We start from the raw sequence: 17,347 nt of genomic DNA on the forward strand, positions 1-17,347 counted from the left end.
TGAAAATTATGTATAAACCATGTAGGTATGTATAACAACATACCTGAAAATGTCAATAAAAAAGGAAGTTTTTCCACTGCATTAACCAACATGTTGGCTTGAGTAAAGCACTTTTGAGAACAGGAAACATTTTTTAGTGGTTAGCGTTTTATTATATGCACTTTCAGACCCTGCAGGCAAAAAAATAAACCTTATGTGATTTCAAAAGACGGCCACCCCTTTTTCCATCAATTGTTCTCAGCAAACATGAAGCAGAATCTTTAGTAAACAGTCGAACAGCTGGTATAATATTAGCAGCATTAAAGCCAGATGATTGAACTCAAATGTGGTTAGCTCTCACTGAAGCGGCCTCTACTGTAACTTTTTGAAGAAGCACCTGAAAGGTTGTGTTTCAGGTCAGCCAAAGTGAATGCGCATTAAAAAGCTGCTCTACTGGCTCTTCTTGATTCATGCAGTGAGTCAGGCAGTGCAACTCGCACGACGGTTTGACAGTGTTTTGCAGGAGAAATCTGTTAACAGGGGAGACTGCTGAAGCAAAAGGAGGTTTGAATTCATGGCCTATAAGGAGACAGAGTGTTCATGGAGGTAAATACGCTTCTTGTTTTTTTTTAAAGTTGACTTTTCTTTCTGCAGCTTCACCACACATTTCCTAATCTTTGCTTCTGTCCCTGTCTGTTCTCAGTTCAGAGGGCCAGTGGGGGCTGAACATGTGTGTTTTTGATTAGCCCTCTGATAAAACTGTCTGTTTCCTGTGTACTGTGGGACAGAGAGAGCGCAGTGATTTCAGCGAAAGCAGAGGCTCCTCCTGTCAGCGTTTCAGGGAATGTGTGAACAGGGCAGGACAAGCATGAAGCACACAGCGTTTACTCTGGAAATGCAACGAAATCAGTGAAAATCTGAAGCGGAAGTAGAAGCCACACAGATTTTACCTCCCCTGAAACCTATCTGCTGACAGATTCTTTCCACTCAAGGATGGACAAGGATGAGGGGAAGCCAAAGACGTATTTGTCCACCTTTCACTTTGTTCTCAAGCCCCGGGGTCAGCGCTGTGGGGGCAATCAGAGAGAAAATGGCCGGGTTACTGCCAACAAGTCATTGACAGGAAGCAGCAAAGTGGGAGTTTCATCTGCAGCAGGTAAATTCCAGATTCTCAAACTTCTGTATTCTGCAAGAAAACAGAATAATATTTATGCATATTTAACTTAATTTCTCCTATTTAACCAAATAGTTGCAAAAATAATGTCATTAAGAATATGTAGCAACAAATTAAAAGCTGGAGAATCACAGAAATGCTAAATAAATGCTTAAATAAATGAATGAAATGCAAGATAGAAGAGCAGTTTTGGACTATTACCTTTGAACCTTAAGATGAACATGGATTTAAAAAGACACAATTCTGCAAAAGAAATCAATAATGTCAGAAAAACTAGCATTATAGCATTACATTATGGTTTAAATTCTTATTTAGTTGCATCAGCCCCAGCGGGGGCCGTCACCCACCCTGCTGGCCATTCCACTAAATAAACAGTAGAGCACAAACACACAGATAATGTGGCAATCCGGCTCTTTTTTTATTATTTTAAACAGTTTACATTTGAATTGCTACATGACACGAGGAAGTGATTATCTGTCATTCTGTGGTAATATTCCCCAGTCTAATGATGGTGTCAAACTAAAAGCCTGTTTTCTCCCTAAAGACGCCAAACAGGTGGCGGATCAGAGAGTTGAGGTGCCATGCTTCACGGAAAGAGTCCGAAACTGTGCAGTCAGTGATGGAGGAAGTGTTACATTTCAGGCTATAATCGCAGGTAAACCTCTGGAGGTTTCCTGGCTACACAATGGTAAGAGGATTTCCTACCGTACTTTTGAAAATTGTATTTTCAGAAGGGGAGAAGGAAGAAGGAAATTGGCTGTAAAACAAATAACAAACTTATCAGACAGAAAAAGGTCTGACTTTTAAAAAGTTTATTTGGGTGTTTATATTCTTTCCTGAACACTTTTTGTTTTGAAGATTTTGTCAAAAAACAAGTGAGTTTTGGGATCATTTTCAGTGTCATTTGTGTATTTGTAAAAGGAATGCAACTGTTTACTTGAACATTTAGCAACAGTTAACTCTTTCATGTGTAGTAGTTACTGCACAACTACCTTTTCTAAACTTTTCTTTAACTAAATAACTTCTAGCTTCATATTGTTTTTTTTTTTGGATGCAAATAGTGTCTGTACTATCCAGACCTCTAGAGATGCACGACTACATTTTGATTTAAGATTAAAACCATTGTTTCCGCCATAAGAAAAATGCAGTTAGTCAGGAAATGATACATTAGAAACTTGTTTAACGCCAGAAAAAGGAATCTTCTGGCATAATGGGGAAATAAAACACTTAAGAAGGTTTTAATTGTTTTTAAAGAACAAGAACAGTATCTTAATGTCTTTTGTCAGGCACAGAAGTGTGAGAAAAACATGAAAATGAGTTTAGCTTTTAAGTTAAGTGTCATTTCAAAAAAGAATTCTGCTCTAACAAGAGTCCAACTCATACATTTGGGAAAATGCAACCAAAAAACGGACAATATTTTGGCAGAAAATTCAGTTATTTGTGTGTGAAGTTGATTTATATTTTGACATTTAGGTGAGGTGGTGAATTCAGCAGAGTCTTCCTTCAAAAATGGCGTCGCCAGTCTGACTTTAACATGCTGTACGCATCAAAACGCTGGCGTGTACACCTGCGTGGCGGAGAATTCTGCAGGAAGGAGGACAAGCAGTGCCGTGTTGCGAATCACAGGTGAAGACTGACATCCCTTCCAGCAAAACCTGCAGTTTTCTGAATGCTGAACTCGAAACTTTTTGCTTACAATAAAGCAGCGACAAAGGAAGTCTCCAGAACAAACAACCATGACCTGCAGAAGGAGGTTACACTCAAGCATGTGTCATGTGAAAACACTCAATTGTCTTTACCTTCCAAAGAGGAAAAGCAGCAAAAAGAAGAAGACAAAGGTAGATTAATGACTTTTCTTAAGCTTTCTTTGACCCCAAAGCTTCTAAAATCTGCACTTGGGCATAGAATTAATAAAAATATTGAGTTTTTATTTCAAAAAAGTGTTTTTTGTTCTCATTTTAGTGTCAACTGCACCAGTGGGTTCCTTCAGAGTAAAACGCAAACTTAGAGAAATGCAGTGTTCATGTGGTGTTGTGGAAAAATGACTGTCCCACTTTGAAAACACGCATAAACGTCAGAAAAACAACAAATCTTCCAAAAGCACATGATTGTAGAATAACTTTCTGCACCTAGACAAAGGTCAATTTGTTTGTATGGTAAGACGCCAGAATTATGGGGAAAATAAAATATTATTGAGGATTGTCAATATCATTTAATCCAGTTTGGAGGGCCAGATTAAATAGTTTAAGAGGCCTCCCCTGCTCTAGCAGCTACCCGTCTAGTTAGAAATAGTCATTTCATGGCTGTATATTAACTCCTGCATTTGCTCTTGCAACCACACTTGACTGCTCCCCTGTGATTGGCCAGTTGCTGATTGCATCCCCCTATCAAGGTGTGTACCTGCACGATCTCCTTTCTCTACACTTATAGGAGGAGCAAACTCTCAAATAAAAGTTTCCACTAAAAAAGGTGAGTGTTGAAGATTGTGTCAAAGTGAAATCCAAGAGCACTAAGTGCCTATTTTGGGGCTTTAAAGAAACTTTCTCCTCCTCAGAGCCTGCTGTGGAGTTTGTTGACACACCTGACAAGGTGGAGGTTTGTGTGGGGGAGAAAGCTCAGCTCAGCTGTAAGTTTAGGAGCAGCTCCCTGCCTGTGGTCTGCTGCTGGATTTTCAACAGAGTTAAGGTAAAACCGCTTTTTGTGCTTCCAGTCTCCCAAAATTCTGTTGTTTTTTTTTTATATTGTTTGTCCTCTGCTCCTCCAGGAGGTGACGGGAGGACCTCGGACATCAGTCAGGAGCACAGAGAAGCAAAGCTGTGTGGAGATCACTCAAAGTGTTCAAGAGGACGCAGGATTGTACACCCTCATAGTTCGAAACCGAGCCGGTTCTGCTCAGCACACAGTATCCTTAAGTATCATAGGTAACTTCAGCTCACTTAAACAACATTTTGTATTATTAAGTCACCAACAAGCTTGTAAGAATGTACTTTTTCTATAATATTTAAGTGAAGTTTTGCCTCTGTCTTTCTCAGACCGACCGTCTCCCCCGGCCTCCCAACCTTTTGTTTCTCGGAAGACCCCTCACTCCCTGGTTCTGTCCTGGAGCGGTCCCAGCTACGATGGGGGCACTGCTGTGTTGGGCTACATTGTAGAGATCAGTCGAGGGGATTCTGACAAAGCCTGGACAGAAATAAGCCGGTGTAAGAACACGTCCCACCACATCCGCTCAGGCCTGGAGCCTCAGGGCCGGTACCGCTTCAGGGTCAGAGCTTACAATTCAGCAGGGGTCAGTGAGCCGGGCAAAGAGTCTGAGTATGTGAAGATGGCAAACTCAAGTGAGTCTTTGATTTTAATTAGCGCTTTTTGAAAGAAACCAGTACTTTGAACATTTTCTTTTATTTTTTATATTTGTGGTTGAAGCTGAAAAGAAAGAAGAGCCAGCATCGTACGCCACCGTGACTATTGACACCCAACACGATTTTAAAGACCATTATGATGTACACGAGAAACTAGGGGTGTAAGTATACTCCCACCGCCACCAGCATGTCTTTGGACAACTTTTGGTCCAGACCAGCTGTAAATGTTCTCCTATCCTCCAGTGGGAAGTTTGGCGACGTGTTCCGGGTGACCCACAAAGAGACGGGCCAGGTGTGTGCTGGCAAATTCTACAGAGCTCGGACATTCAAGGACAAGGTGGCAGCACGCAAAGAGATCAGGATAATGAACAAGCTGCATCACCCAAAGCTTGTCCAGTGTCTGGCGGCATACGAGGCCCGCTCTGGGATTGTCATGGTCATGGAGTAGTGAGTTTTCCTGATTTTTATCCTCTTACTCTTTACAGGAAAATAATTTTGACCAGGATTTACCCATTTTAGGACAGAAGATGGCAAAGCTTAATCCTTTTTTTTTGTCCAGTATTGAAGGCGGGGAGCTCTTTGAGAGAATCGTGGATGACAACTTTGAGCACACTGAGCTGACCAGCGCTCGCTACATGCGGCAGATACTGGAGGGCATGCAGTACATGCACAAGCAGAAGATTATCCATCTGGACCTCAAACCAGAGAACATCGTCTGCGTGGACACGAACGGCACACAAATCAAGATCATCGACTTTGGCTTGGCTGCCGAACTGGGTGAGGTGCACAGCATGGATCAGCTGAAATATCAAAGAGAAGGTCTAAACTTCTCTAAAATAACTCTTTTGAACTATTTTAGACCATTTTTAGCCAGAAACCTGTGTTTCTATGACATAGTTTCTACAGAGCGGCAGTAGTTAACAGAAAATCCCCTTTAAGCTGTTGGCTTGACTGTTAGTGCGGAGCAACCCCGCCCCCTTTTTCCTTCCCCGTTGCTGACAGCTCGGAGGAGGGAGCTTTTGGTCGGCCCAACATATTTTCTACATCAAACATGCGTTCTTTTTTAAAACAGTATTTTTTAGTCTGCTCCTAATTCAAAATATTTGACTAAAGAAATACCTAAAAATGCTATTTTAAGCTTAATTTTCTTTATATATGTCCTCCATCATGAGAAGAATGCCACAAAAACATGTTAAAAACAGGATTTTCATTAACATGATTGCAGTTATTATTCCAGCTGTTTTGTGGAGGAGAAACCATCACGGTTGTGGTCTTAAGCAGTTATTTACATTGATCAACTTTGCCTAAATCTTTTTGTTTAGGGAGTGTCGAGGTCAAAAATGACCTTCCGTGCCTGAGCCCATTAAAAGCAAATGACATGTTTGTCTCTCTCATGCTGAAAAACTAACAGTGGGTGGTCTATTTAGAGATTACAGGTTAATACAAACAAGGCGCACATGTTCAGAGACACGGTTTGTAAATGCTGCTTTTGTTGCTGCTCCTCCTCAGATGAGGGCAAACCTCTGATGGTGCTGCATGGCACTCCTGAGTTTGTGGCCCCCGAGGTGATCAGCTATGAGCCGGTGGGGGTGGAGACCGACATGTGGAGCATCGGAGTCATCTGTTACATTTTGTAAGTGAAAGGCTTATGTTTGATATAAGACTGTTTTGAATGTGGGGAAACTTGACTGCATCACTGTCGGCTGCAGTAATGTCAATTGTCTCCCTGTGAGATTAATAAAGGTTAATCAAATCTAAAAAGAGTACACGGGAAATCTTCATGTTTACAAGTCAAAAGAACAGTTTTTGGTTCTTGTTACTTAAAGAGGAAGCTGTTTCTCATTTGAATTTTTTTTGAGTTAATGGAGAAACAGCACCCCCTGCTGGTGCTGATTTGCCATGACCCAAAACTTCTTCAATATGAGGTTCAAATTAAAAGAAAACAAAAAGTGTTCAGACTTATGAAGCCATTTGCATGAGAGGATAAAAATTTCAACAAAGAAGCTTTTAAGTCCAGTTGCCATGACGAGACAAATGAGAAAAATGAGTAAAAATAAGACCTTGAACTACACTAGGTCATATCCAAGTCTTATAGTGACTAGATCAGGGGCGGGCACAAAGGGCCACATTCCTGCTAGTTTTCCCAACGTGAGCTACCCTACTCTGCAGTGTTGTAAACACACCTGATCCAGGTAATCAACCACTCCTGGACAAGATCCTCAACCCCGAAGGACTCGAGACTTGACTTAAGCATAAAACTACTAGAGAAGGTCTTTTCACGTATTTTCTTCCTGTTTTTTCACTTGTGGTGCAGAAACAAAAAGATTTATTTTGTCCCCACTGGCTGTGAAATATCACAATTATGTGACAACAGAGAAACAACTTGTGTCATGATTTAAGAGTTCTTCCTCCTGTATTCTTTTAACCAGGCTGAGTGGAGAGTCCCCCTTTCAGGGGAACAGCGATGCCGAGACTTTGGCTCTGGTGACGGCTGCTCACTACGAGTTTGACCCGGAGAGTTTTGAAGACATTTCCGACGAGGCAAAAGACTTCATCAGCTCTCTGCTGAAGAAGGATAGAAGGTCGCTGTGCTTTTCTAATTTCTATGTTCACATTTTTAACTTGAACGTTTTACATTGACGGCAAACCCATCCGTACAGCGTTTAAGCAAGTTGTTCCTTTTCTGTGCAGGGCCAGGCTGTCATGTACCGAGGCCCTGTCCCACATCTGGATGGCTTCTTTCACGCCTCTGAACCGCAGAGCCACCAAGTCCCTAAATAAGGAAAAAATTAAGCGCTTCCTAGCTAAACAGAAGTGGAAGGTAGCTCAGCTGACTGATCAAAAATGTTGTCTTTAATTAGGAATAAAAAAATATTATTTTAATGAAAATAATGTGTGGTGCTACATTTTTTTTTCTTTTTTAAGAAAACTGGTCAAGCAGTTTTGGCCCTGAAGCGGATGGCTCACTTCTCCAACAGGCCAGACTCTGATGGCAGCACCTCAGACGGTAACATAACACACACTCCATCATCTTCTTTGTCCCAGATCCGAATTCTCACTAAAACAAAACCTTTGAAGTTTTCTCTTCTGTAAACCAGTGAAAAAGCACTTTTCTTGTATTTTTTCCCTCTTTTTCATGGTTCACTAAAGAGCCGATATGGAGCCAGGAAGCAGAGGAGGCCATCCAGGCGCTGGACAAGCAGCTGCAGATTGAGCCTCGCTTTCAGCAGACCCTGAGGGACACCACTGCTGCCAGTGGAGCCACGGCTGAGTTAACATGCTATGCTGAGGGTACAGAGGCACTCGCAAAAGCAGCAGACTCCTCCTGCTGCACCACATTCTTGTATTTGGTTTATTTCAAGCAATCAAAACCAAAAAAATACTAAAGCAGAAGAAAATGAATATATATCTATCCATAGATGTATCTCATTTTGTATAATTAGTCATGACTTGATTGGAAAAAAAGAAAAGCAATAAAGGATACACTTCCATATAAACATGCACATGTAAATTATGCCTTGATAATTGCACTTAATCACAAATAAACATTTATTTTTACATTTAGTACAGGACATATTGAATCAATAAAGTTTTGAAGTTTATCCAAAAAATTTGCTTGGAAAGATTTCTTAAAATAATTCTTCCATTTTTTTGTCTAAATTGATTTTTTTTTTTAAAATTTTTTATTCCTATAATTACAACTAAATTTCACTGTGGGAGTGTTGCATGTTCCCACTTTGCATACAATCTGTGTAATTAGCTTTAATTTCCTCCCTTTAAGAATAGAAAACCCTTTTTTCAACTTGAAATATTTTTTAAACATCTACAAGCATATTTGATCAAAGAATAGAAATCAACATAGAATAAAACTTCATTGATCTTGCAAAGGGGATATGACCTTGTTACCGTAATAACACCAGATTGATAATTAATAACACTAAAAATGTTTAAAAAAATCAATAATTTTTCCGATAGGACAGCAGTTTTCCAGTGTGCTTAGACAATATCAAGCAGGTCCTGCTGCAATACATTTTTTTTGGTATTCTTGAAGAAGTTCGTTTTTTTTAATTATTATTTTCAATATTTAACTGAAATTCTGCTTTTAAACCAGGTTACCCAAAGCCAGAGGTGAGGTGGTTTCATAATGAGGAGGCGGTGTGTGACTCGTCCAGAGCGAGCGCACAGCAGCATGAAGACGGACTCTGTCGTCTGCTTCTGGCCGACCTCCAACTCTCCGATTCTGGGGTTTATAAGTGCAAAGCGGTGAACAAGCTGGGAGAAGCAACGTGCTCTGCCAAACTGACTGTAGACCCATGAAAGAATGGGACTGGATGGACTGTTTTATCGGGTCAGCATATGAGCACACCTTCCACTTGGGACACAAATGTTTTAAAAGGAACACAACTGTGCACACTTTTTTTTTTGTATTTGTAACTGGCAAATGTTTCACAAATGTAAATTAAAGGTTGACTTTCACAAAGCATTACCTTGGTGAGGATAACTTTTGATCAAAAATGTGCCTAAGCAAATCTGCCTTAAAAATGATGGCTGAAAACGAGAAAACAAGCCGTTGGTAAAGAAATATTTATTGTTCTGACAATAAAGCAGTGAATGAGATGAAACTGGCTTGAAGGAAAATGTGTAAACATGGAATTTAACTTTCAGTGTTGACATTTAAATGTCACAATAGTTTTTTCTAGATTATTGCACTTAAATGATTTCAATAGACTTTTTACTAACATTTTAAAGATTGATCGTTATTCACCAGTACCCAAAATCTATTCTTTGAACTAAGCTGCTGTACTTACGTCATTTTTCTTTGTAATGAACTTTAAATTCTTTTTTTTTTAAGCCTAACACCTTCTTTTTAGTATCCACAGTCCGTGTTTTGCCTTCTATAGACTTTCTGCTCCAGAAGAATTGTGCAATATAAATAATTAAAATTCAAAGGTGGATGATTTCTGAATAACCAGAAAACAAACTGATCTTTTGAAATGACTGTTTTGGAATTAGGAAAGACTTAAAAACACTTAGACTCATTCATATTTTATACATTTCAATTATGACTTCCAAATTGAAGATTGAAAATATTTGGTTAGTCAGTTTTAAACTAGGCTAAAATCCCATTTTAAAAACAGGCACCTGGCACAGGCACTGACTGTTGAAGTGAGACAGCTGGATGGCTGTGCAGCATTGGAATACTGGCTACCCTGACCCATCAAAGGCAGCACAACTTTATGTGGCTCCGTCCTTTTTGCACACGTCCCTGGGCCTGGAAACAAGTCAGACCTGATGTGAGCCTCCAGCATCACCTTCCAGTCCTCCCAGCTTCAGCTGGATTCTCTGCTGAAGAAGGTTCCAGGCTTTCAGGACCTTTACGGAGAGAATTGAACAGCTGTCACGTTTCGCACAACAGTTGCTTTGTAGAATATATAAATGTGAGGCTCCCACGACGATAGGACGACGTGTCTGACCTGTTTGCGAGTGATCTCCTGCTCCCACAGAGAACTAAGAACAACATTGGCGTGCTCGACTTGCTTGCTGTTGGACCATTGACTCTGCAGCCTGTGCTGGGCGTCCTCCACAGTCACCCCATCCCGCTCGGTTATCCTCAACACTGCCTGAGTGGAGAGATCAAACAATGGAAGAGTCAAGTTAGGTTTTCATATTTAGTGACATGGCGACCCCTGGTGGTAGTCTCCACACAAAGCAATCAATTTTGAAAAGTGAAACCAATATTCAGATGATGCACACTCTATATTGAAGGTATATTTAGTGACTACAATTGATTAATATTTGGTTAAAAGTCTTAATACACTGAAAAAAATAAAAATCAAACTATTTGACTTTTTTGATAATCATATTTTAATTTTCTAATGTGACCTGTGTGTACTGTATGCATTACTGCAAATATGCTTATTTATGATGAGTAATTACAATGTCAAGATGGATTTCATTTGTTTGTTTTGCTTTATTTTCTTATCAATGTATTACTTAATATTGGATTTAACTGTTTTGTATTTTATTGTATTATTTCATTATTTTTAATGCTTAGAAAAATAAAATAAAACAAAATAAAATAGAATTGAGTATAATCAAATCCAAATCTCTGTCTTGTCAAAGATCTGTGTATTTGTCTGGTTTTAGCTCTGTGGGTTCATGAGCATCACCTCCTCCTCTGGGATGATGGTGAGCCAGACCTCATGCATCCAATCTGTCCAGCCAGCCTCAAGGAGAACAGCTGCGTCCACCACACAAACACGTTTACCTGAGAGAAAAAGAAAGCAATCTATTAAATTTTAGGGATAACATGAAACTTCAACTAGAAACAAATCTCCGCATTGTGTCAATTAAATTGGTTTTATTGTTTTTTATAACTTTATTTATTGAACTTTTTTTTATTAAACAGACAGAGTGTATAATGAAATGTCAAAAAAGGCAACGTGTAAAAATAAACACGAACATCTTTAGTGAGCGCACGTTTTTCTTTATATGATATTTTTGGTATTTTCATTTCAATGCAGATGTACAGATAGTAAAGAATATTATTCTAAAGTTAAACTAGTTATTAAAAGTCCATCCAATGTTTGAACAAACCTTTGATAAATAGAAAAGAGAGATGGAATAAGCATTTTATTTTAGTTGAAATTATTTAGCCTTGTTAGCCTTTCTTCTTTTATTCCAGACAACAAAAGATAAAGGAATACCTTCTTCTCGGGCTTGGTGGATTCGGCTTTGTGCTAGCTCAGCGATTTCAGGCCACACAATATCTGTCAATGCTTTTAACTGCTCCTGTTATAAACAAACAAAAACAACTGGTTTAATTTCAGTTTTTTTGCCATTATCTACAATAATGTAACTGCAAATGTATAGGAAAAGTCACTCTACCTTGTTTCCAAAGACTTTCCTCCCCAGAGCTCGCCTGTTGATACTCTGATCCTCGTTCAAAATTTCTTAAAAAGGAAAAAAAACCATAATATTTTAGTGTTTTTATGGAGACCTAAGCAGAAATGAGTTGACCAATCAGGCTTCGTATTACTAAGTGTGTACATTTTAGGGCCTAGCCAAATATTTCTGGACTGTGACATCATGTTTATTAATAAATATTTGCGCGTCTTTCCTTGTTCTCTCGATTATGTTTTGGATTTGTGTTTAGAACTAAATCAGTCTCTTCCACATAACTCATACCAAACCAAAATCTGGCCTAAAACCGAACTGTTTCCCACCTGACCCAAAGACTTCCAGTACTTTGTGATAGGCCGCGGTTCCCTTCTGGTACACTTCGTGACCTAGTTTGTCGCAGTCGATGCGAACTGCACCCAGAGCTTCCAGCTGCTTGGCAATGGAGGTCTTTCCGCTGCCGCTGCCTCCCGTCAGTCCAATCACATATGGCAGGGTGGGGAGATGGGAGGCGTCCTAGTGCAGAGAGCAAAAGAGAAGAGATTCAGGATATGCAGCAAACACAGCAGTGCTGAAACGTGAGAGAAAGAAAAGAAAGAGATCTGTGTATTGTCCTAGAACAAGACAAGCCTGTTAACAGTGAGAATATAGATCCTTTTTTAAATGGAGTTTGTGTGGAATGACATCTCATTTTCAAATATCCTCAGTGACTTTCATTCCGACTAAAGAAGACACACATCTTTAAAAATCCACTGGTGTGATTCAAATTAAATACCTTTGTTAATAACGGGTCAAATCTTGACATTATCAGACTCATCTATGGTTTAAATTTGATGCAAGCATGTCTTCTGAAATTATGTTTCCATGTTTTATTAGACCAAAAAAAGATGTGCTAAAAATACAGAAACCAACACAAATTGTTTTATTCACTTGCAAAGAACACTTTTGAGCAGAAGCTCTGGGTTTTACCTTTGGAGGAGCGAGGAGAGTACCCAACAGACGGAAGCGGAGGCTGGAGGAGCTGATCTTCTCCTCCTCTATGTCAGTGTGGTGGACATCTTTGAGTAACTGGATCTCATGAAGGACAAGTGGCTGAAGACCCTGGATTAAGACAAAAATCAAAAATCTAATTGTAGATCCTAGACAAGGTGGGTGTTTGATTTTAACATTTGACAATGTCTTGGATAGCAATTATTATTCACAATGTACTATTCTTAATGTAGATTCAAGTTTCTAAAGCTACAACTTACTCGAGACATTTTCTAACTTACGTTCTCAATTCGTTTCTGGTTAACCGCTTCGCCTCCCTTTTTAGTCTCTTCACTGACCACAATGCACTTTAGCAAGGGGTCTACTATAGACACACCGAAGGGATCGTCCAGAGGCACAATCTCCACCTGGAGTGAGGGTTTGGTGTCTTGTAGAAACTCTTTCAGTTTCTGGACCCGCAAAGAGTAAGGTTCAACCAGCTCCTTTAACACTTTTTCTAAAAGCAGGGCATAAACAAATTGCATCAGGGCAAGCACTTCATTGGTCTTGGATTGGATTTCTTCCAAAAAAGCTACTCACTTTTCAGCATCGCCTGGTTGCACACACCGATGACAAACCGTTTACTTGCCAACACGCATGAAACATTAAGTAGTGACTTGTGGGCCCCATGAAGGCGGTCAAACGTTCCCCCTACCACTACGTCGCTGTAGGTCTCCAAACACTCTAATTTTTCTCCCTGGTTTCTCAGCCTGTCTTCATTCTCCTGCAGCTGCGGGTGAAGAAGCACCGACGAAAGGCCGGGCCGACAGACGTAGCAGCAGCCGGCGTACTTTTCCAGACACTGTGTGACCTGATTGGTCTGGTGTGGGTCCTGCACCGCAAAGTCCGTGAGCACAACCTCTGGGGAGTGAGACAGCGGTTGCGGGGTGGGGAAGGGCGAGCTCGGAGTCTGGCTACCGCTGCAAGCGGTCGGATGAGCGCGGATATTGGTCAGCAAAAAACGAACGTCCAGGTGGCCGCAGACGTCGGCCGCATTGCTGTACAAGCGAGTAATGAACGTGGACAGATCCACCACAGGCGGGAGGTAAACTGGCCGAGGCGGGCTCCCACTTCCCAGGTTCAACCCAGGGTGGAGGTGGATGTACAGGGTGCGGTCCACGAGCTGGGCAGCAGAGCTGAGTACTGGAGCGATGCGTAGAGGGAGGACGTGCAGCGGAGACGTCAGCACGAGGATGCCTGTGCTGAACATAGTCGTTACTCTCTGGTGGTGCAGGGACTCAAAGTGAAGTCACTTTAAGAGGTAGACACACTGAAAAAGATGTAAAGAGAGGAGAGGACATGACAGTTAAGGCTTTATTTGGAAAAATCTATAGGAAAAAAAATCTCCTTCAATATTCTAAAGTAAAAGTTAAAGTCCCACTCTGATCATCTTTTAAGCTCTGTTAAAAGTGTTCCCAGGGGTGTGTGTGTGTGTGTGTGTGTGTGTGTGTGTACAGTCAGGACCATAAATATTTGGACAGAGACACATTCTTTCTAATTTAGTTTCTGTACATTACCACAGTGAATTTTAAATAAAACAACTCAGATGCCATTGAAGTGCAGACTTTCAGCTTTTATTCCATGGGCTGAACAAAAAGATTGCATAAAAATGTGAAAAACTAAAGCATTTTTTAAACACAATCCCTTCATTTCATGGGGTCGTAAGTAATTGGACAATTGACTTTCATGCTATTGCATGGGCAGGTGTGGGCAATTCCCTTGTTATGTCATTATGAGTGAAGCAGATAAAAGGCCTGGAGTTGATTAGAGTTGTCGTGATGATGGCTTCTAAGAATGGACAGCCCGGTTTAAATCACACCACAGATTTTCAATAATATTCAGGTCTGGGGACTGAGATGGCCATTCCAGAACATTGTACTTGTTCGTCTGCATGAATGCCTTTGTAGTAGGGATGGGAATTGAAGCCCCATGAAGCTTCTCTTGGGGTTCATGTAATTGTGCCGGAAAAATGAACCACCCATTCAGTGCTTTGAAACCACACAGAACAGCGGCATCTGGTGGCGGACTGCACGTATATCATATGCTTCAACTAAGCTCCTTGTAACACTTCAATGTGGAAATGATGAAAAAACGTAAAACAAAACAATGTTGTTAATTATTATTAAAAAGAACAACGTAAAACAACACGTGACGTTTTCTGTGAGAAGTGCATCCTCTGGATGTTACTCCCATTGACCATTCCACTGAGCTATCGCTACTGATGTCAATTTGCCTTGCCATTATAAATTTATTGAAGTATTTTTTTTTTTTATACACAACGTTCATAGTGCATCGTTTTATTAGGAGAAATCGAGTAGAAACGATCTTGAGCCACAGTATTTTTTTTACTAGGAGTCATGGTAAAGTGCAATGAACTGACGCTGATTCTGATACAGGGGAAACAATAGAACTGGTCGGGATACGTTCGGGATTCATTTAGTATTTCTAGAGAATAGCGCGCCCAACTGTTCGAAACGCAAGAGACAACTGAACCGTGGTTCGACCAAACGATGCATTTGGTGCGTCATACGTCATCAACCACGTGATCTGCGCTAGTTGAAACACGCCTCGAAACATTGTGCAGAAAAACACTCTGTTTCATGAAAGTGAAACGCGCACCGAAGCGCCGTGTCAAACGGGCCATCCCTACTTTGTAGAATTAGAGCAGTGTTTAGGGTTATTGTCTTGTTGGAGTATCCAACTTCAACTTTGTCACTGATTCTTGAACATTGTAAGAATCTGCTGATACTGGCTGGAATCCATGTGACCTTCAGCTTTGACAAGATTTCCAGTCTTGGAATGCTGTGTTCTTTGTTCGCCAAGCATACCGCCCCTTGTTATGTCCAGATAACTCCCTTTTAGTTTCATCAGTCCACAGCACTTTATTCCAAAATGAAGCTGGCTTATCCAAATGTGCTTCAGCATACTTCAAGCGACTCCGTTTGTGGCATTTGCGCAGAAAAGGCTTCTTTCGCATTACTCTTCCATACAGCATCTCCTCGTGCAAAGTGCGCTGAATGGTTGAACGATGCACAGTGACACCATCTGCAGCCAGATAACGTTGTAGGTCTTTGGAGCTGGTCTGTGGGATGAGTTTGATTGTTCTCACCATCCTTTGCCTCTGCCTATCAAGATTTTTCTGGGCCGGGCCTTTGCTTGAACTATACCTGTGGTCTTCCATTTTCTCACTATTTTCCTCACAGTGGAAATTGACAGCTGAAATCTCTTAGCAAGCTTTTTGTATCCTTCATCTAAACGATGATGTTGAACAATCTTTGTTTTAAGGTCATCTGACAGCTGTTTTGAGGTTCCCATGTTGACGTTCTTCAGAGAAGATGCAAAGAGGAGAAAACCATGCTCCTAGCCACCTTAAATACCTCTTCTCATGATTGGTTTCACATGTGTATGTAGGTCAAGGGTCAATGATCTTGTAAAACACATTTTGTGTTCCAATAATTATTGCTAAAGGTAGTCAAATCAATAAAACAACAGGGGTGCCTATTTTTGTTTAAGTAATTATTGCACAGTTTCTGCAAATCCAATAAACTTCATTTCACTTGTCAAATATCACTGTGTTCATCTGCAATATGAAATATTTTACTGAAATTGATTATCTGAACAACCAATAATTTATGAAGAAAAATCCTGAAAATTATCAGGGATGCCCAAACTTTCTCATACCACTGTGTGTGTGTGTATATATATATATATATATATATATATATATAAATTGTGATTTTTTTTTTAACAGAAGCTGCACACAAGGACGCATCATACTAACGACCTTGACATTACCTTTGGTGTCACATATAGAGCAAAAATTTTTAGACAGAAAAAAAGCTCTGCCCTTAAAAATATTAATACTATTCAAGGAAAGATTAAACGTAAAGCTAAATAACTGTTTGCTTTAATTTAAGAATCTGGAATAAACACGATGCAGGGTTAGATTGTTGCTACACATCTGTCTTGCAGGACAGCTTGTTTGCAGAGCACACACACACAGATAAACTGCTGCAGCTCATCATGCGGTGTGTTTACTGCCTCAGTCTACCTTAACTGAGAGAGAAAAAACCTTAAAAGAGTTTAATCCTTTTCCACATTTGCTTTAAAAAATGTTGTATCCCAGAAACCTCTGAGAATCTCCACCTGTCATGATTGGCTACCTGACCAAAACACAAACAAAACTTATAAGAAAAACACATGACATTTAGGGGTATTTTGAGGGAGTAAACCTGTTACTTCTAATTCAAAAATACCTTTTTGTGAAACAGAACTGAGTTATTTATTACATAACGTATAATGAAGAAGACGAGGACTGTTATGTAAAGGCAAAACAAAGTCTTTCCGATACTAAAAAATGAGCAAGTACGGACATCATAGATAGTGCACCCAAAGTAAGAATAAATTCAACTGAATGATAAAAGTAAATAAAAAAATAAAATTATAGACGCTATTTACAGCATACATAAAATGCTAAATTATTCCAATGAGGCCTGAGAACAGCAACTGAACTTTAACCACCAGGTACTTAGCATACTTGCAAGGAAACAGTAGCTTACCTCCGTCGAACGAATCTACAGAGAGGCTAAGAACAGATTCATGGTGCGGAGTTTATGCAAGGTTGTTCCTAAATTCACTAGACAGGTCGTTCATCTCAAGCTCTGCAACTTGTGTTTTGCTTTTCAAGTTTACTCGTTTCCAAAGAGCAAAGAGGAAGTCACCCTGGGTCCGTTCTTCACTGCGCCTGCGCATTGCGGGTGGGCGGAGTCTGAATGCGACCGACCAGCGAATCGGTGGGCAGGAGTAAAGAAAAAAATATATATAAATGGAAGCGATTCAGTTGCATAATGAAAAATAAAAGTCAAAACCAGAAATGCTTTTTCATTTTCAAAATTAAGCTGCATTTTTT

At 40.1% G+C, this 17,347-nt stretch overlaps 2 protein-coding genes across 3 annotated transcripts; one reads left to right on the forward strand and one right to left on the reverse strand.

Annotated features, from left to right (window-relative positions):
• The first annotated feature begins 444 nt into the window (after positions 1-444).
• On the forward strand, positions 445-8,992 carry LOC101169741 (myosin light chain kinase, smooth muscle). Of its 2 annotated transcripts, none has more exons than XM_078937904.1 (18): positions 445-585; positions 768-1,135; positions 1,698-1,841; positions 2,627-2,779; positions 2,857-2,991; positions 3,521-3,622; positions 3,708-3,838; positions 3,918-4,074; positions 4,186-4,488; positions 4,574-4,670; positions 4,753-4,956; positions 5,069-5,286; positions 6,019-6,142; positions 6,939-7,091; positions 7,201-7,330; positions 7,435-7,516; positions 7,660-7,800; positions 8,621-8,992. In XM_078937904.1, exons 2-18 carry the CDS (start codon positions 973-975, stop codon positions 8,824-8,826), a joined length of 2,643 nt encoding a protein of 880 aa, XP_078794030.1. In that variant the 5' UTR covers positions 445-585; positions 768-972; the 3' UTR covers positions 8,827-8,992. The 2 variants fall into 2 exon arrangements, with proteins under 2 accessions (XP_078794030.1, XP_004080592.1); XM_004080544.5 differs by having other exon boundaries at positions 468-585; positions 683-1,135.
• Positions 8,993-9,079: 87 nt separating this feature from the next.
• coasy (CoA synthase) lies at positions 9,080-17,234 on the reverse strand. Its single transcript, XM_004080390.5, has 10 exons — positions 16,998-17,234; positions 12,979-13,708; positions 12,681-12,895; positions 12,379-12,510; positions 11,736-11,925; positions 11,398-11,462; positions 11,217-11,301; positions 10,680-10,777; positions 9,984-10,130; positions 9,080-9,882 (listed from the first exon to the last, which is right to left on the reverse strand). The coding sequence occupies exons 2-10, from the start codon at positions 13,646-13,648 to the stop codon at positions 9,793-9,795; spliced, it is 1,692 nt and encodes a 563-aa protein (XP_004080438.1). The 5' UTR covers positions 13,649-13,708; positions 16,998-17,234; the 3' UTR covers positions 9,080-9,792.
• Between the last annotated feature and the right edge of the window lie 113 nt (positions 17,235-17,347).

Source organism: Oryzias latipes, chromosome 19 (assembly GCF_053564925.1).
Source record: "Oryzias latipes strain Hd-rR chromosome 19, Olatipes_Hd-rR_3.1".
Lineage (NCBI taxonomy): Eukaryota > Metazoa > Chordata > Actinopteri > Beloniformes > Adrianichthyidae > Oryzias > Oryzias latipes.

What these genes read in the sequence shown, in the direction of transcription:
- LOC101169741 (XM_078937904.1), top strand. Translation starts at nt 973, where the DNA reads ATGGACAAGGATGAGGGGAAGCCAAAGACGTATTTGTCCACCTTTCAC. An exon ending in GGGAGTTTCATCTGCAGCAG is followed by an intron (nt 1,136 to 1,697) that starts GTAAATTCCAGA and finishes TTCTCCCTAAAG; the next exon opens with ACGCCAAACAGGTGGCGGAT. An exon ending in GGTTTCCTGGCTACACAATG is followed by an intron (nt 1,842 to 2,626) that starts GTAAGAGGATTT and finishes TTTGACATTTAG; the next exon opens with GTGAGGTGGTGAATTCAGCA.
- coasy (XM_004080390.5), bottom strand. Translation starts at nt 13,648, where the DNA reads ATGTTCAGCACAGGCATCCTCGTGCTGACGTCTCCGCTGCACGTCCTC. An exon ending in ACCAGAAACGAATTGAGAAC is followed by an intron (nt 12,511 to 12,680) that starts GTAAGTTAGAAA and finishes GTCTTAATCCAG; the next exon opens with GGTCTTCAGCCACTTGTCCT. An exon ending in CTCTCCTCGCTCCTCCAAAG is followed by an intron (nt 11,926 to 12,378) that starts GTAAAACCCAGA and finishes TCTCTGCACTAG; the next exon opens with GACGCCTCCCATCTCCCCAC.